The sequence below is a fragment of the Artemia franciscana genome, chromosome 9 (genome assembly GCF_032884065.1).
Source record: "Artemia franciscana chromosome 9, ASM3288406v1, whole genome shotgun sequence".
Classification (NCBI taxonomy): domain Eukaryota; kingdom Metazoa; phylum Arthropoda; class Branchiopoda; order Anostraca; family Artemiidae; genus Artemia; species Artemia franciscana.
In genome coordinates, this window is record NC_088871.1 from 977702 (window position 1) to 998419 (window position 20718).

The following is a 20718-nucleotide window of genomic DNA, read 5'->3' on the forward strand; positions in this document are numbered from 1 at the left end:
GTAGTCCATAGACAGATCTATGAAGGGCACGAGGCTTATGTAGGTGGGATAGTTAGAAACACAATTTCATTTGCCTCAGCATAGTCAAATCGTTGAGGGCTGGCACAACGCGTGGTTTCCCTAATTTGCAGGATCTTTGTAGAAGCATAAGATCAAGCGCGTTTTTAAAAGCGGATGAAATATTCTACTCAGGTTTTTATTGTCATTCAAAACAGGTTTTTTTTTTCATTCAGTCATTTATCCATTGGGTGAGCAACACCTTTTTAGCCGACAGGGGCCCTAGAGACATTACCATCTTTAAAGTGAACCCATGGAAATACTAAAAGGGATAGAATTACATCTCAGTGACAAACAGAACAATAGGCTCTTAAGCTTATCTCTTTCTGTGGATATCACTTGCCTTACTTGCTCATCTCCTTTTGCAGATATCACCTTCTTTGATTTTTGAACAGCTATAAAGGCCAGTTTCATCATCAAGGCCACTTTTGAACAGCTATAAAGGCCAGTTTCATCATCAAGGCCACTTATGAACAGCTATAAAGGCCAGTTTCATCATCAAGGCCACTTATGAACAGCTATAAAGGCCAGTTTCATCAGCATTGAACGCATCATGGGCTTTAAATTTTCTTGTTTAAATCAGCCGTTACACATGCAATACTTGTAGCTTGAGTTGCACGAACTGGGCAAGTTAAATTTGTTTTTAGAAATGCAGTAAACCAGCCATCACACTATCTTCCAGGCATCCACTTCCGGCAACGGATGGATCTTCCAGCCATCTCTATTTTCCGCCATCACTATTTTCTCAATTTTCTTGGACCCTTTTACCACTCATTTTTACAAACTTAAATCCAGAAATCCGACAATTTTTGTGTCCAACATATCGTGCAGCTTGTTTACTTTTATTAGATAGTCTGTAAAATTGCTTCTCTTCGGAAACGCTAAATTTTTTAACGCGTTCAATTCACTTCATTACGGTAGGTATAGGAGGAGCGTACACAGCTGTATTGGCTTCTGACGGCTTGATGCTTTAGTGGGTTATTAGTGGTAATGGTATACCGAATTATGCAAAAATTTTTCTCAAGGCCCGTGCCCGTCCCAAGAAATTATTCCTTATATGTTCAATACGAATTGCCTTTGATTTTGTATTTTTTTTTTTAGTTGTGCCCTCCCCTCAAAAAATTTTTGCGCGCCTGTAGCCTATATAAGCGTAACCAATAGAAAGTAGAGTGTATATTTAACGAAAATAGTGGGAACATTAAAAAAATATTCGGTTGGTTGAACCTAAAGACCCACATGCAGTTGAACAAAGAGCAATATATAAATAATAAACCATCATTATATTTATAAGGCTGCTATTAGGACCCAGGGTGGCTGGAAACAGTCACTTTGCTAACCCACGACATGACCAAGTGAAATTCTCTCGTCTTCTCTGTCCTTGCGCCAAGGAAAGGTGCTCCCCCCACAGCTTGTGTCCAAACTCAAGTAAAAGCCTAACCAAGCATTTTTGGATGACATTTCTAGGCAGTTACAATTGAGATAAAATATTTTCATGCTATTTAGAAATTTCCGAACGAAATTAAACACGAAAATGTATACAAACGCATAAGCTGAAAAGTTGCACAAGTCTATATTTAAGCTTACTCGGACTGAATTCGTGCATTGCAACTCAATTAATTTTGTTAATGGGTCTTTTCATAATTTCTAATAGATTTTTTAATGGGTAGTTTTTTTAGTAAGAAAAACTTTGTCTGCATTCCATCAATTACAACTTTTGGTACTTCATTTTAATATTGAACCAGTTGTACAGTTATTAATGGATTTGCAGAGTATAACGATTCTTCTTGTTCAAAAAATCTTCTTGTCTAAGTTTTGAACGAATTTTACTTCGTTAACTAGTCTTCTATAAATAAATAGTTAAATGCAGATTAATAAAAGAACAATTTTTAATGACTCCTAACATTTAGTTGTTACAAAAAAATTAATATAGGGTTAATGATAGCTTTTCGGACTCTACTTTCTTCAATATACTCACGCAGTTGAACTGTATGAATGAGACTTGTAGGCATTTCAAAAGTTGATATTTGAGGTGATTTCTAAAGTTTTACTCAATTAATATCTTTACTCTTTATTTTTACATTTTATTTACTTTTTACTGTTTTAAAACTTCAGTTCAGTTATTCCCTGGAGGAAAGGCAAGTACTATAAGGGTTTTTGGTTTTAACGGAATATGAATAGGATTATTTCTTGTTTTTCCTCTTTCGGTAAATTTTCTAATATCTTCTTGCTGGTCTTCTTATTTTTTTCCAAGGGTTTTTACCTTCATTCGCTATTTCAATGCTTAATGAATTAATTGCTTAATTCAATTGCTTAAATTTAATTTAATTTATTCAATTAAGCAATTTAATTAATTGCTTAATTGAATTAATGCTTAATTCAAGTTTTCAAAGCTCAATTACTGAAAAGCTACTAATTACTCATTTATTATTTCATAATTACTTATTTCATAATTACTCAAATTACTAATATTTTAATATTAAAATATTAACGAACATGTGTCCGGAAAGCAATTGTTACCCTAAAAGGACAATTTTTGAAGAATCTAAATGTAATAAATGGAATGAAATTTTTATAGAAGAATTTCATATTTAATTGACCTTGGTACATGTCCTAACACAACTCTACCGTCATAACTAACAGAAGCGAAAATCCAAGGATCGGCGTTGGACCATGCAATTGAATAAACGCTATCTTCATGCTCCTCGTATATTTGAATTACATCATCTTGACGTATTTCTTTGCTGGAAAGAAAACGCAGCTAAGAATAAAAAAGTAGCAGCTACAAGAAATAATAACAAGCAAGTGAAATATTGGAGGGGTCAGCGGCCCACCTTTACACGACAGTAATACAGATTCAAAATTTTTGCGTGATTCTATTAAAAAGAAGGTTCAAAAGGTCAATCTTACTACCAATATGCTGAAAAAAAAGGGCCAGATGGGTAAAAGGCTCACTTTGTTCCTCCACTTTGTTTTTGTACCAAATTAGGTCATAGCTCGTCTTCGCGCAGTCATAATCTGATTTTATTTATGTGTAATAAAACAATGAAGTGGTCAGGCCCTCAAAATGCCCTAGCTCATGAACAAATTTTTAGACACAAAACTTATAAAAAAAATTACCCTATTATTATGCGACATGATAATCATATGATCCTGTACTTTTACCAGTTCATCCAGGAATAGAGGACAATAAGTAAAACCATGCACCAGGAATATCATCATTTTTTTTCTCCTAAAGCCGCAGTCAGAAATACCAACTTATCAGTCAAAAGGTGGTTTCTACAACTACTAACAACTCCCTGCAGTACCAAGCCAAAACAGCTATGCACGCTCCTCATCCATCTCAATCTATTCAAAGCCTCCCTTACCTCCTTTGGAGACGTTCTGCTCTTCGTTTGGCCTAGATGACTGACGGACAGTATAATATCTTTTTATCTCTAAACAAAAGACGGATGCTCAAATTCTAAAAGCTTTAAATAAAAAAGTGTTCATTAGAATAAATCATAACTGGGAAACTGGGAGGATGTGATGATTCCAGCTACTCCCTCGGTTCGTTCAGACTTCGGTCTGGCCGTGACTGTGGGGCGTACTTGGAACTTGGTTCCCGCTGAGATCCGGCAGTTACGAACACTTAGCTCCTTTAAGATAAAGATGAAAAGTTTCGCGTTTTTTTTTTTGGGGGGGGGGGGGTTGTTGTTTTGTTGGCTTTGGATCCTCGATGACGCAGATAATTTTAAATTGTATTTTAATGTCGGGTGATGTGAGGATCGCTGTTTCGTGGGGACTGCCGGTGAGTGGTTTTTTTTCCTTATCGGTCTATATTTAGATGTTGTTTAGTATGTTTATGCCAAGTTTTATCATTTTTATTTATACTATGTCGTTTCCCAAATAACGGGCCATTGAGCCCTTTGGGATATTATTTTTGCTTTTGTTATTTTATGGAAATAAATGGAACTTGGATAGATAACATAAGCGTAAGGAACATAAAGACGGACAATCTTTCCCTTAAATCGTTGTATTTTCGGTGCGTATTTGTCGGTTAGTGAGTATGCTTACCTTTCTGTTTGATCTGTCTCGCCTTCGCTATCACTAGGATTTTTCATTTCTGATGAAACAGACAGCGATGAACTCAAAACAACTTTAGAATCACTTCCTGAGCTCAACATTAATTGATCATGGTAGCAATTGTATGCAATATCCCAAATCCTGGAAAATAAATTTTTAAGCCTTTTCACTTTTGAGCAATAAATTATTCTCACAAGTAAACTCATTATCGCGTAATAGCGCAGTGCATTGATCTTTGCTTGGCAAATTAAAAACTGCGGTTTGATTTCGAGCGTCGCAAGGCCATCGGGGAAGGGGACCCGTCGGTTATTTAAATTCCCACGAGACATTAATGGATGTCCTCTGTGCCACAAACGACCCAGGAAGAGTTATTTATTACTGCAATAGTATAAGTCAATTCAATAAGAAGCATTTTTCTCTCTGTTTTGCATCTAATTTGTTTCCTTTTTAAGTCAAACAACAAGACATATGAAACTGAAGTTTTTTTTTTTTCAAATTCTGTTATCTAACATTTCATGTAGAATCAAGGCAAATAGTTACTATTATTTATTTGACACAAGACCGTAGTACTGATCTGGCATATCACATTACCAATTAAACCGCAGTGCAGTAGTATGATGCTTTTTTTGCAGTAGGTTATGCTTTTCGCTCTGCTTTTTGAAAGTAAAAATCTATAAAGTAAATATTTTAAAAATGCTCTTATTCTTATTTCTGAAGATGATTTACACCCCCCCCTCCCTGTAAAATTCACTTTTCTTCTTGGACCCCATGCCCAAATAAGATAAATGTTCTTTTGTTCTTGTATAAGTTCCTTTTCCCTTTTCGTTTCTCCTTTCTCCCTTTCCTTTCTTTTCCCTCTTGTCCGCGTGGATCTTTTTGCCTCTTGAGAGAACAATCCAGTTAATATCGACATAAAAAGTCAGTTAGAAAGTGACTCATCCGCAAGCCCAGGCACCTAGTTAGGCGGGATTGCCCGGTCTTCTTGCCATTCATTAGCAATTCATTGATTGTCGGGAATTGCGCAGTTATGGCCTAGGACAGAATGGTCAGGATTGGTCACAATGTAAAAAGGGACACAACCCACTTAAAATTGCCATTGTTTTCATTTATGCCCAGTTTCTAGTTCACTTAATTTTTGTATGTTCGAGATAAAAGTGAGTTTCTTGTAGTTTACTACATTTATATATTCTTCGTAGACTAGATTAAAATTTTTGGAAGTTACTCAACGACTATTTGGTTAGGAGACTTAATCTCCTACTTTGATAAGGGTATCTTATGAGATAAGATATCCTGAATATTTTTGAGTATAAGTAGGAGATATCCACTCGGTTGTAACGGTGGGACCCATCCTCAGCCTAGCTCCGAGCGTGAAGTGGCAATTAAGTAATACCATTTCATGGATGATTTTCTGTAGGTTGTAAGGAGATAATCGTGTAAGTCGCATTTCGTATAGTTTATTTCACATTAGAAATGGTGCGTAAGCCTCAGTATTACTCCCTCCAAACCCTTTATAGTGAAGACCTATACAATGATATAGACGGTTTTAAGGATTTTTACGTCAGCCTATAGTGAAACGACTTGTTTAAGCGTGAAAGTTTATACTTAAAGCAGTGTGAAAACCTCTTAGCAAATGTTTGCTACATGTGAAAGATGTCAAAGAGCATAATTTAGCATCAGTTGTCTCAGTATAAATCAGTATTATTAGTATAAAATGAAATAATAAATTACAACCTCTTATAAATTATAGCATGACATCAAAAAATAAACCGACACAGATAACTTTCACATTGACATTTAAAAAGTTACGCTAAGTGCCTTAAGTTAAGGACACCATTTCAAACTAGTACGCAAGCTTTCCCTGTCTTCACAGGACATAACGTCTTCACGGGGCATCAAGCTTTCCTGTCTTCACAGGGCATAACGTTACAAAGGTGATAATGAACAAACAATACTTTTTGAATACACATAATCATGTACAAATTAAAGTGTGAAATTTGGAGAAAATAGGAGTAATTTTAAATTATCAGATCTTTCCTATATCAGTTAAAAAAAAAAAACAACCAATAAGTCTATTATTATCATACTAACGATAAATCCTTTGAATATTCTTCGACATGTTTTTTGTTTCTCGGTTCTTTATACCAAAACCGTATCCAGGATTTTTTTTCGAGGTGGGGGGTTACAAAAAACTTTTCGTTGTTTGGGGGGTTCAAACCACCTAACCCCTACCCAGGATACGGCTTTGCTTTATAAAGTCCTTATTTTATTTGAAAATACTTATTTTTTTTTTCGTTGGGAGACTTTAAGACGTAACTACAAGTCCATATTTAAATTTTCTTAAGTTGAGATATAATCTTGGGTTACGTCGATTTGAAGGTGCAAAGACTACGCTACTTCACGTAAATATTTGATGTTAAAGGCCATGCATAACACTTAAAGTACCAAGGAAAGGGATAATGACATATGATTATTAGAACAGGCTAAATGGAAACTTACACATCCATATCCATATTATTAACGATAAATAATCATATATATTCATATATATGTATGTATATTTTTTCTCAAAACGTGCGCGATATTTTTTTTCTACAGATTGGCATAGTATCATTTTCCAGACTGAAAAAAAAACGATCTAGCTAAGTCACGACTTCAAGAAAATTCGCCCTCCCCTCGGCCCCCTTAAATATTTTTTAGAAATCGTCTGCTGGCTGAAACTAGCTGACGGGTACAGACCGCCGACCTAAACGTTCATTATATCTGTTCAGGGTAGATAAGGGTAAAAGATCTTTACTTGGGAAAGACCAGAAGACCTTTGGCATTCGAGAAAAATAGAGATGGGTTTTTAGACTGACTTATTTTACTACAGCATAACACAATCTGTGTGTAGTAACACGATCCCCGCCTTCTATCCACCTTCTTGATGAATATTTCACCAATAGTTTCTCATATAAAATTTGAAATGTGACCTCTGTGTCGGACAAGCAATTGAAAAGAAAAAATTATGTTTAATGTTTGTGATTTATAGAATATATATCAAACAATAAAATTTATATATTTAGAATCAGAAGACAATCAGCTTTCAGTCAGTATTAAGAATGAAATACTGAAAGGAAGGGAAATACAGAAATGAAATACATCAAAATAGGATGATTGGTATTTCCAAAAAAAGTGCTTTTAAGCAAGTCAATAAACTGATAATTTAAATTATTAACTAAGATATACATTTTTTCAATTCCTATTTGGAAACAAGCTATGAGGGTTTGAGTTTTACATAATTTGCTCAATTGCATACTGCTTTTTTACCCTATCTCTGAGTGTGCCAACTTTCAATCTGATGGTTGACAGTTGGTATAATCAGGTTGAGTGAAAAACACTCGCATTATTAATATTCCTATTTTCTTATGTTAATTTTCAGTGTAAAAACCGATCTAGATATGTCAAGATTTGGAAAAATTTGTTTAGTTCCTTAATTTTGTAAAAAAAATCATATGAATGATGTTATATTTATACGCGTTTCTTATCATTCTTTTTCCTTTATTTATTTATTTATTTTATTTTTGGTTTCTTTATTTCCCTTAAAAACTGAGGAGTAGGCTACAATATAATATAAAGAAAAGCCAAATGATAACGCTTACAATAAAAAGTTATCAAATATTGATCAAACACTTAAAAAGAGAAAAAAAAGGATACAAAAACACTTGCTAAATAGTTTAGCCTATAAATCATCAAGAGCCAGAACTGTTACTAAAAAACGGAAATAAATTGTGGCCTAAAAGGATAGTTTTCGCCTTGTCTTCAAATATTATATATTTTTTCTTTACAGACTACAGGATCCTTCACTTTAAGCTTTAAAACAATCTCAGTGTTACTAAAAGAAAGGGGGAAAACAAGTAAAAATTTGCAAAATTTAAAATAAGAATAAATAAGGTCTGAAATTGCGGAAAAGGAGGGACGGAAACGATACGTGAGATAGAGCAACAGCGCTATACATATGACCAAGGACGTCCAGACGGTAAAGACCCCGAAAACGAATTAAAAGACCAAATGCCTTGCGTCGTTTCATTTGAACATGCTAAACCAGGACTGGTTTAAAATCTCTTTTCGAAGCAGCATAAGGTAATCCCAAATAAGTGACTATTGGTGACGACTGGAAAATAACACCATTGCCGCAATCGAGAGTCGCCATGACATTATCTTCTAAACAATTTCAAACAGTTCGTGGTTACGAACTGTAGTAATGAGCGACCCGGCTCAATAGTAGCCGAAACTCTAAAAAATGAAATTTTGATCCAAATAGTTACATAAAAAGAGTCCCATTTTAATGCTGATTTTAAATATATAAGTTTCATCAAGATCAGTTATACCCATCAAAAGTTACAAGCCTGAGAAAATTTGCCTCATTTTAGAAAATAGGGGAAAGCACCCCCTAAAGTCATACAATCTTAACGAAAATCACACCATCAGATTCAGCGTATCAGAGAAGCTTATTGTAGAAGTCGATTTTTTTTTCATAGTCAAATTTTGTCAACATTTTTTTGTAGGAATGACGTCACAAATATTTGTAACGAATAGCTGTAACAAATTTTGCTGAAGATGATTATCTATGCTCTACATTTTAAAAAGCACATTAAAATTTAATTTGATTGTCGATACTATAAAATAACTTGTCGGTATAAATATGCAAAACGGCTTGCCAAATAAAATAAAATCAAAGTTTAAAAAAACTGTCTATTTCTTTTGCCAGGCGAAGCTCGGTCTCCTGGCATTTCAAACAAACACGCAAATTAATTTCTTTGACTATTATTTTAGCCTGCTAAGATTAATCAACTCCTAAGCGCCAAGAACACGAAAAGAAGAATTAAAAGAATAAAATATAAAATTAAATCTTATAGGATATTCTAAACCATATATTCTACCTGCATTTTGGAATACAGGTAGAATATTAAAAAATCCCCTCTTCTTTTCATTCTTGTTGTTTGTTTTACTTTTCCTTTGGCTACTCAATTTTACATATAGGGACAATTTTCTGAGGGAGGGGATAACGTTTTTACGTCTTAAATTTATATAGTGCAAAATTTTAAAAAAAGGAAAAAATCGAGAATTTTATATTTAATGAAAGCCTCAATATTTGGTAATAGAGAGTGCAAGGTTAAAGAAAAATCATGGGTGAAAATAAGCAAAGAAATAGTCAAAACGCATGCCACAAAACAGCTTAAGAAAGCGTACGTTTCATTTGTAGGTGTAGTTACATTTGGAATTCAACCAACTTTTAATGTTTAAGTTTATGGACGAAAAGCCAAAATGTCAAAACTAAATGTCAAATTTGATTAATTAGTTTTTGTTACATTTTGTATTATGGTTTAACATGACAGTACAGATGAAAATGTGATTTTACTGCCACAAAGTTTGATCAGACGATTTTGGGAAAAAAGCCCGGGGGAGGGGGCCTAGTTGCCATCCAATCTTTTTGGTCATTTAAAGAAGGCACTAGAACTTTTAGTTTCCATTCGAATGAGCCCCCTCACGAAATTCTAGGACCATTGGGCGAAGGACCATTTGGTGAAATAGATGAAGAGGATAAAGTGATATATATTCATAACCTAGTCTTCGCTTAGGAATTTCAAAGCATTAATGGAGAGAAGTAGGTAGCCCAAAAGGCTTGAAATATAGTTTATATAAATTACTTTTCGTATTTTATTTCTACTGTATTAACTTCTTGCATTACTGCTTACATGAGACAAGGCATAATTCTAGATTGTTTGAAAACCAGAAGAATACTGATTTTCAGTATTTTAAGTTTTTTTAAAGATGAGGATAGAAATGACCTCAGGGATTCTTTTCCTGTTTCAAATTTGACTAGTATGTTTAGTGGCTAATGACTAGTTGACTAGTGGCTAATGACTAGTTGGCTAGTGGCTAATGACTAGTTGGCTAGTGACTAGCACCAAAAAAAGGAAATACATTAGTGACGTTACCTTTGGGCAAGGTCGTCGACTCTGATGATAATGGTTTTCATTTCAACTGGTCGCCATTTTCAGTAGGTTTCAAGCTCTTTCTCAAAATTCCCGTTTTTTTTTTTTAGCGAATACTGTTATGATAAACTTTAATGAGATTTAAATTACAATCTTTCACTAGACAGCTTTTTTTCAGAACACATTTTAAAACTGTCGGTTACTGTGGACTGTGGGTCCTTCCTTACTCGTGTTCTTAAAAAATGCACTAACTCTAGTAGGGTCTTATCCAAGATTATTTAGGGGGGAGAGATTGCAAAAGGATTTCTTGGAAGAAGGGGGGACTACATAAAAAAATAACTTTGAAAAATGCATCATTTTTTTTATATATTCGTTTTTGTTACGTTTTTACGAGCTGGACGAATATTTCGGGGGGGGGGGGGGGGGTTCGAAACCCCTAATCTCCCCTGGGTACAGCCTTGAACTCTATAACTTAGAAGAAGTTGGAACGACACAAGATCCTTCGTGCAAATCGACCCGACTTCGGAAATGGCAGAACTAGCAAATCGACACTCTAACATACAATTCCCCCGATTAAGGAAGGATATAAACTTTCAATCCAATCTTATTTTTCAAATCTAACTTTTTAAGTTAATTAAAATTAAGTTAAAATCCACTACTAACTGCTAACAGCTTACTGCAGCAGCCCGCCTGAGGCCAACGTACCTACGTACGCTCCTCCTCCATCCCAATTTATTCAAAGCTTCCCTCTTTACACCCTCCCAGAAAGTTCTTGTTTCCTTTAAAACTTCCTTACGATATCCTCCCACCCTAACCGCGGACGAACTGTTGTCCGCTTAGTCCTAGACGGTTCGCCAAAAAGTAAAATCTTAGGCAATCTGTCATCCTTCATCCGCAAAAAGTGCCTTAGCCATCTCAACCTTTCTCTCATTATAGCCCTAGAAAGCGGGATCGAGCCACACTTTCCGTACAGCCTACTGTTTAAAATACGGTCAGTAGGCCGGGTACCCAGAACAATCCGTAGGTAATTTCTCTGGAAAACTAGCAAACCCTTATCTACTTTTCGGATCGCCCCTGCTTCACAGCCATATTTGACTACTGTCATCGCTGTAGTTTCCAAAATTTTGATTTTGGTTAATTTAATCTGGTTACCCAATTAATCAAGTGAATTAACTTAAGTATTAGATACAATGAAATAGAATTCTAATACAAATTCGGAAAAAGCTTGCTTAGTAAGGGAGAGTGCAGATACAAGCATGTCCAACAATAGGTAATAAAAGAACAACCAAGGTGATGGAGTATTTAGAAGAATAGATTAAATCAAATAATCAAAGAAAAGAGGACAAAAAAATGAAGGAAAAGAGCTTACAAGGCCGATTTTATAAATACAAGTTGGATACCAGGACGAATTAAAGATTAAATAATCTTTAATATTCCTTAAGAACAACCTTTTTTTTATATTCTTTAAATATTGTATAATATAATATTACAAATTATATTATCAATTACAATATAATATTATAAATTATATATTTAAAAAAGCTTTCCTAACAAGGGAGAGTACAAATACAAGCATGTCCAACAATGGGAAAAAATATAAGAAACACGAAGGTGATGGAATATTAAAAAAAAGATTAAATCAGATAATTAAAGAAAAAAAAGATCTTAAAAGACCGATTTTATAAATACAAGTTTGATACCAGGACGAGCAAATAATCTTTAACATTCTTAAAGAACCACCTTTTTTATCTTCTTTAAATAGAGCCTTTTTACTTAATAATGAGGTATTTATATATTAAAGAAAAATCGAGTCAAGAAAGAAGATGCAAGAAAAGAGGATAGTAAATAGAAACCAACTTTACCAATGTGAATGGGCTGCCTGAACGAGCACAGGCTTCCTAACATTCCTTGTATCCCAATATTTTATGTTTCCATCGTTGCCACCACTTGCCAAGCAATATTGTTTATTTGGATTGAAGTCCAGTGCCCTAAAAGTAGTAAAAATATTTATTGCAAAGTTTTACAAACGGAATCATTTCATATTATGTAATCATTTATATACTAAAACTTAGCCACCTTGGTTTCACTATCCTATCTTTTCCCTTTGTATTCTACGGTCAAAAAAAAAAAAAAAAAAAAGTTTTGTCACATTTAGCATGGAAAAGTTACTTATGCAGCAGAATCCTTGGCGCACTTGTGATAATAAAACAAAGTAACTCTTACATATGGCAGTAAAATTAAACCACCTTGGTTTTATAATCCAATCTTTTCCCTTTGTAGTCCTCGGTCAAAAAAAAAGAAAAAAAAAGGTTTTGTCACACCTAGCATGGAAAATTTGCATATGCAGCAGAATCCTTGACGCACTTGTGATAACAAAATAAAATAACTCTTACATATGGCAGCAAAATCCATTCACGTTGGTTTTATAATCCTATCATTTCCTTTTGTATTTGTCGGTCAATATAAAAAAAGAAGAAAAATCAGATATCCTTTTCCAAAACATTTGTGTGATGTTCGACCTTCTATAATGCATTTGTGTGACAAATGCATGAACACAAAAAACAAAATGCGAAAATCTTTGACACATATGTGTTACCTTAGGGCACCGCTTCTCCACCTTTTTAGGGTGAAAACCCCTTCCATACAAAAAGACGAAAATAAACCCAGTCACTCAATGAAACACTTATAATAACATTTTCTTTGAGTCTGTTTTATTTCTAGTTAATTATCTAAATATTTCGTTTAAGTTTCTGTCAATATTACTTCTCAATAATTCTTTTGTTTGTCTCAAAAGTTATTGATTGATGCTTATTCATACTTCTAAGCATTTATTCGCTATTTTTATTTAGATTTGGTTAAAATAAATAAACTAATTAGTAATCATTCGTTTTGTACAGAAAAGTTGAAGTTTTTTGGCAGATTGCCACCCTTTTTGATTTGAAATTGTCCAACACTCCTCTTTGAGGATCGTAGCCTCTGAAACACCACACGATAACTAGTTTCCACACAAAACGCTATTTTTTTAGTATAAAAGATGATTTTTAACTTTTCTGATGATTAGATCAATTACTCATCTAAAAACCGACGACTTGCTTACACTTCTCAAGGACATAGTTGAAAATGTGGTAAAAAAGCAACAGGCTTCATGGACCTCATCAAGCAGTGTAAATCAAATAACCTACAAGTGAACGATTACAAACCGGAAGTTCTACAATTCAATCCACTTAATCAGGATAAATGATCACAGATACGCCATTTCCAACTGTCTCCTCTGTAGCAATGCTAGGCTAAATATTTAGATTGATTTCTCATTTAAGCTACATGTCGACAATACTGCACGTAAAGGCCACTAGTCTATATATGATTTAACAAGTATGCGCAGAATAGACTTCATACATTTTCAACTCCTATTAAATAAAAAAAAAAAACATTTTTTTTCAAATGAAAGTAAGGAGCAACATTAAAACTTAAAAAGAACAGAAATTATTATGTATGTGAGGGGGTTACTCCTCCACAACTCCTCACTTTTTACGCTAAAGGTTTTTAATACTTTAAACAGCTTCTTATTGTTCTAATTAAGCGAACATAGTGTTTCAGGAGCCCTTCTAAAAAGATTGATACATAATATACCCCCACATATACGCAATAATTTTTTTCTCGTTTTAAGTTTTGATGTTGCTCCTTACTTTCAGTTAAAATTTTTTTTTTAACTGCTTTTTTTTAAACGGTTTATTTATTTAATTTCTGATCGTTTTTTAAATAATGTCAGGAAATCTTTCAACTCCTTCACGTGCAAATCCCTCCTCCCCAAGGATTTATTCCTAGGCAATTCAATCCCCGTGAAAATTTACCCAAGCCAATTAGCCTTAACATCTCTGCGTAAAATTGAGACGGAAAGGAGAAGCAAGGCAAAAGAAGAATTTCGTATAGTAATTCTGACAAACTCCCTCAATGTAAAACTTCCCATGAAATATTCACCCCCTGGAAACTTCCCTCCTCATGGAAAATATCACCAAGAAAAATCCAACCAGCAGAAAATCCCCCCCCCCGAAAAATGTATGCATACTTCCCAATAACAAATACTATACTTAATAAATAGGCAAATATTGCAACTTAAAGACCTATTCCCCTGGGCTTTACGAGGGTTATGATACCCCCAAAAGCATAGTTATTCGACCTTCCACTATGCTGAACAAAATGGCTATCTCAAAATTTTGATCGGCGATTTTGAGAAAAAAGGCGCGGGAGGGGGCCTAGTTGCCCACCTATTTTTTTGTCACTTAAAAAGGGCACTAGAACTTTTTATTTCCGTTCGAATGAGCCCTCTCAAGATATTCTAGGACCATCGGTTCGATACACTCACCCCTGGAAAAAAACAACAAATAAACATGCATCCGTGATCTTTCTTCTAGCAGAAAATTCAAAATTTCACTTTTTTCAGATAGGCGCTTGAAACTTCTACATAGGATTTTCTAACACGCTGAATCTGAAACCGTGATTTTCATTAGGATTCTATTACTTTTAAGGGGGCGGAACCCCCTTTTTCAAAAACGAGAAAATTTTTTTTCAACCTCTTAACCTTTGATGGGTAAGACTAAAATCATTGAAACATACATATTTGAAACCAGTATAAAACCCCGATTCTTTTGACATATGTATTGATATCAAAATTCCGTTTTTTAGAGTTTCGGTCACTATTGAGCCGAGTCGCTCCTTACTTAGAGTTCGGTTACCACAAACTGTTTGAGTAGCACATACAACCTTTATCAGGCTTATCCTCGAGCATTCACGAGTGGATGATCGGTAGATGGCGCGCTGGATTTGGAATCCTTTCCCAGAACGGCGAGGTTTCGATCCTTGGTGTTGCCATTATTTGGTTTGGTATGGGGGTCAGTGGCGTGACTCTCTAAGCTCAGCAAGATTCGACCCAGCTCTAACTGGGTACCTGAAGAAATCTGGGGAAGGTAAACAGGAAGGGTCTCTGAAAGGACAGTATGGCTTTCGGACAGAGACAGAGGCAGAGATCACCACAGCCAGTTCGGACTTTAAGATGTCTAGTGCCCTGTGTGGGATCTCCAAACTCACAAAACTGCTTATTTGTCAGTGAAAATAGATGTTCAAAACTAGATACTAAAATAATACTGGGATCCCGCTACGGCAACGGCAAACACGTTCTTTAGTTCTTGAAATCCTCCACTTTGTTCAATTGAAGACGCGACCTAATAACAAAATTCGGAAGATATTAACAAAGGAAAACACCGATCTATTCTCCCAACATCCACACCCATCAGCGGACTTACCACGCATCGAAAGAAGCTTTAGTCCGCCAAGTACCGAGCGAACAGATTTTCAAAAACCTTTAGGCCCTATTTTGTTAATGCACAATAATAACCCTTTTTTGCGCTTTCTTTGTGACTCGCAAAAAATTAAGAGAGAAAAAACGGGTTTACTTTCAATAAAGCAGTGGAACAAAACAAAATTTACAAAAACAATAGCAAAACCTAAAATATTTTTTTTAACAACCTGAATATTTCGACTCCGCGTCCGGGAGCCTTTTTCAACGAAATAAATTTAATGAAAAAGAAATTAAAAAAATAGTAACATCACCTAAAGAAAACGACAACTAACACAAAAGAGAAAAAAAGAAAAAAAAAACAAACAAGTAAATACAACTCACATTTTCAACAATTCTAGAACTGCGAATAAGGTAACTGTCTGACTAATCATAATCAAATCATTAATCATTTTTTCATCTTTTGTTTTGTTTCACAGCTTTTTTTAAAGGGAACCCATTTCTTCTCTCTCTTAATTTTTGTAAATGGAAAAGCAGTGTGTTCCAAGAAATTACATTGTGATTGTAAAAGTGGTGTGTTTTAGCCTTCATTTTAAGCGCTACAATAGCTATCAGAGGCAACGCTATAGCGTTGCCTATAGTGAAGACCATACGTCTGCAATGTTTCATTATTTTTTTCCCAGAGGCACTTCATATGAAAGGAGTTGTCGTATAAGCTGCAGAGGGGGATGACTGGAAATTGGAACCTCTAGTGCCCTTTTTAAGAGTCAACAGTGATTGAAGGGCAACTGCCCCCCTCCCCCACACCCTTTTCCCCCCGAATATATCCGATAAAAATTTTGATATAGCCATTTTTCTAAAGATCAGATAGCAAAAACTCCAGTGTCATCACAACCCAACAGGGCCCGGGGGTAGGCGCTGTAAGTTATGCTCTAGGGGCATATATGGTTCTTATAGAAGGGATGCTCGTATAAACTTCAGAAAGGACTCATTTGATTGGAAAGTTTAATGTGAAAGGTCTTGTTCCCTTTTTAAGAGTTAAAAGAGATCAGAGGGCAACTAGCACCCCCTCCTTCAAGCCCCTTTTTCTCCAAGCCCCTCCGATAACAATTTTGAAATAGCAATTTTGTTAAAAATAGTGCAAACATTAGATAACAAAACTCTGGAGTCTACACAAACCCTAAAAGCCCGGGGGCAAGTGTTTTAAGCTCCGCCCCGGGGGCATATAAGGTTTTCATGTAATGGTCGGTCGTATAAACTTAAGAGGTGGCTCATTTGATTGGAAATTGAAAGTTCTAGTTGCCATTTGCTGAGTCAAAAAGGATCAAAGGGTATCTACCCCCCCCCCCCAAACACACATACCCTTGTTTCTCCAAATGCATCTAATGAAACTTTTGAGATTGTCAGTTTGTTTGAAATAATCAAAAGATCATATATCAGAAATTTTAGAGTCAACAAAACTCCCCAGAGCCCAAGGAAAGGGTTGTAACTTATGCCCTGGGGGCAAATAAAACTCTACGGAAGAAGTAGACTTATAAACCTCGGAGGGGACTCAAATGATTAGAAATTTTAAGTTCTAATTCCCCTTTTCAGAGTCAAAAGTGACCTGATGACAACTAGCCCCCCCCCCCAACCATATTTTTCCCGAATGCGTCCAAAATATTTTTCTATACAGCCATTTTATTCAAAACGGACCAAGGATCATATAACAAAAACTCCAGGGATAACAAAGCCCCCAGAACCTAGGGGCGAATACCGCAAATTATACTCAGGGGTATATAAAGTTTTTGTGGAAGGGACGGTCATATAGACTTCAGAGGGGGCTCATTCGTTTGTAAATCGGAATTTCTAGGGCCCTACCTAAGAGTCAAAAGTGATCAGAAATCAACTAACCACCTTTGTCTCTTTCTCCCACTGTAAAAGTCTAAACCTACTGCGTCATTGGTGCTTCACTGAAAACGAATTGTATTACAAATATTTTCTTTTCCCGTTATTACAGCCTCGAAAATGAAAATAAAATTAAGGTGAAATAAAATCTTGAACTGATGATCTTTCAACTATTAATAGCATTATATCAAACATTCACTTTGATTTTATTTGTATTTTCCAAGACTATTCAACACACATATAGTTTTCAGGAAAGCGCCAATGACACAGTAGGTTTTAGATTTTTACAGTGAGAGAAGGAGGCAAAACCTAAACTCTTGTTTGTAGTGGTTTTAGTTCGTTTCAAGCTTAATTTGCATATTCAACTCAAGTTTCACTAGTTTTAAGATTTATCTATTCATTTACATTATTACCTATTGTATGTTTGTTTGCTATGATTGTTTATTTAATTTCCGTTCTTTTTGGGTTTCATTTATGCTTCAATAGCAAAATACTTTTGTTCGTTTTGAGCTTGATTTCCATATTCATTTTAAACTTTACTCGTTTTAAGATTTATTCATTTACATTCGAGCCTGTTGTATTTTTTTGTGCTATGATAGTCTATTTATTTTCTGTTCGTTTTGGGTTTCAATTATTCTTTAATAATAATTTCTGGTCACTTTGAGTTAGAGTTATTGTAGGCTTCTATTTCTCCTGATCTTAAGTTTAATATGACCTTTACTTTTTTTAAAAAAAACTTCTTTTCAGAAACTTTTTTTTTAATTAGTTTAAATGAATGAATATGAATTTGAATACGAATTAAAAATAGCACTCGAAAAAAAGATAAGAATGACCGAGTCTTGCCTTACACTCTTCCTATGGGCATCTTCAATATGCCATATTTCTTTCATAGAACGAATATCCCAACTTTGAATTGAACTCTGGAAGGCGGTAGCGACTTGGGAACACTGGTGATGAGGATTCCACCGACAAACGTTGATCTGACAGTCTGGAGAAGAGTCGACGTTCAGCTGGGTTTTTATCTTCAAACCAGAATAAATACAAGGTCATAAACATTTTAAATATTAAATAATAAATGTTTGGCACACTTGATTCCTATTAACTGATTAAATTAGTCATTAGGAATAGTTTTGAAGCAAGATTACACATTAAAACGACAAACAATTCACAAAAGCCAATCACAAGAGCCACCAGAGGACAGCCGCCCCCCACTCTGAACGACAGGGACAACATTGAATTTTGTTGTTTTATATAAGTTTACAATTGTATAAAATGATATATGTGTGTATGTTACGATAATCCCAAAAAAATTCAAACTTAAATAAAAATGAATATAACAACATGCGGAACATTGAATTTTCTTGCATTATGTAAGTTTAAAAGTCCATAAAAATATATATGTGTGTTTTTAAGATAATTCGAATAGAGATTACTATTCAAACTTAAATAAAACTGAACTTAACTTAAAATATAGCTAAATCTTATAAAACTTATTTTTTCCAAATAAAACGAAATTTCATTTAATACAGAGTTTGCAAAGGCCCAACATTATGATAATTTAGATAATGTTCGGAATATTCACAATGAATAAGCAGTTAAATATTAAAATACAGGGATATTAGCTGATGTCAACCGAAGTTCTGGGAAAAAAACAAGTAATGGGTACATATAAATAATAAACCAAAACTTAAAATAAAATCTTCTTTTAATTGAAAAACAAAAGTTGATGGTAGAATCGTCATTTCACTCATGAAATATTTTCTGATTCGTGACAATTCTGACTCTAGAAAAAAGGCCTGATTTTTTTTTTCCAATCCTCGTGTTCCCATCCTCTTGACCAGAAAAGTTTGGAAAATAGGAGAAATATGAGAAAATTTGACTAAAGAACGCACGCTTTAAAAAAGAAATTCTTCACCCCATGAAAAATCTTATCGTTCCTATACAGGCACGTACTCAGGAGCATATTTCATTGGGGAGGGGTTAGGGTTATGATCTTGGAAAAAAAACACCAAAGGCTAGCAAAAGACATAGAAAATATATGCAATTTCGGGGAAACCATAAAACTTTAGAAAAAGAATTTAAGGAATTAAAAAAGGGGGTAGGGATTGATAGCAGTAGTGAGGGCTTTTTGGATTTAAAAACACCCATAGTCAGTATTCTTTTCTTCCTTTAATGATTTAAGATGACGAAGAGGTTTAACGGCGATTCCCCTAAAGACACAGATGTTCAAGATGCAAGTGCACGTTACGTAATAGGGAATGTATTCTAAAAATGCAGATGTCTTTTACGTAATAGTAGATGTTTTATAAACGATGTCGGTGGTTGTTACGTATTAGGGTTTGTTAACTTTAAGATTTATTTGATTGTTACATAATAGGGTTTGTTTACTTTTGATTGCTATGTAATAGGGAATTGTTTACTTCAGGATTTCTTTGGTTGTTACGTAATAGGGTTTGTTTTCTAAAAGATGGAGGTGTTTGTTAAGTAAAAGGGAATATTTACTTCAGGATTTCTTTGCTTGTTACATAATACGGTTTATTTACTTTGGTTGATACATAATTTGGCTGGTTTACTCATATAATTCCTGAGATCACACTGTCTAATCATGACAAACCTAGAATCACGAAAAACAGAAAAAAACGAGGACTGAGTTACCCTTTCACCGTTACTCTGAAAGGGTCATCTTGTTTTAATTTTGTGTCTATTTTTAAGGATTTTTTATATATTCTATACGTTTTATTCTGCACTGAGGACGGTCAAGACGAGGTCTTCATCGAAATATTTGCGTATTTTTTAATTTTTCACCCGCCATTGTCCTGGTTTTATCTCTTTTTCGCGGTTTTATATTGTATTGTTTACTTACACATGTGCTTTCTACGGTTGTTATGTAATAGAGTTTCTCTACATTTGCTTGTTACATAATAGAAAGTGTTCTTTCTTTGATTGTTCTAAAACCCCGCGAGGATCAGGAAAAAGATTCAGGGGACTACCAAATCATGTTTTCTTCCGGTCGTTATGTTAAAAACCCTGCAAGGATCAGAAAAAAAAACCTTCAGGGCCCACTAGAGGCGAACCTTCAGGATGCCAGGCCCTAGCAAGCAACACTCCAGCGGGCCCCTAGCAACCAGTTCAACCGGGCCCCTGGCAATCTTTTCATATGGGAGAGGGAGCTCCAAGCAGTCAATACCAATAGGGGCCCTAGCAACCAATTCAAACCAGATCTCTAGCAATCAATTCCAACGGGGGCCCTAGCAACCAATTCTAACGGACTCCTAGCATCCAATTCCATAGAGCCCCTAGCATCCAACTTCACCGGGGCAACTACCCTAACCACCGAGGGGCCCTACCACCCACTTAGCATCCAGTTTCGCTGGAGACCTTAGCACTCAATTCCTCCAGGTCCCCTAGCATCCAATTCCACCGTCAAGGCGTTTTTTTCAATAG

General features: G+C 34.9%; 1 protein-coding gene across 5 annotated transcripts in view; it reads right to left on the bottom strand.

Moving 5' to 3' along the window:
• LOC136030854 (EARP-interacting protein homolog) overlaps nucleotides 1–20718 on the bottom strand; it is a 171302-nt gene that overhangs the window by 122811 nt on the left and 27773 nt on the right. For 4 of the 5 annotated variants that reach the window (XM_065709909.1, XM_065709907.1, XM_065709908.1 and 1 more), the window contains exons 4-6: nucleotides 18118–18296; nucleotides 11957–12082; nucleotides 4111–4260 (exon numbers count right to left, since the gene is read on the bottom strand). In XM_065709909.1, coding sequence (XP_065565981.1) covers nucleotides 4111–4260; nucleotides 11957–12082; nucleotides 18118–18296 — 455 coding nt within the window. Of the gene's footprint in view, nucleotides 1–1925; nucleotides 2799–4110; nucleotides 4261–11956; nucleotides 12083–18117; nucleotides 18297–20718 lie in introns of those variants that run through there. The other variant, XM_065709905.1, reaches the window with a different exon arrangement.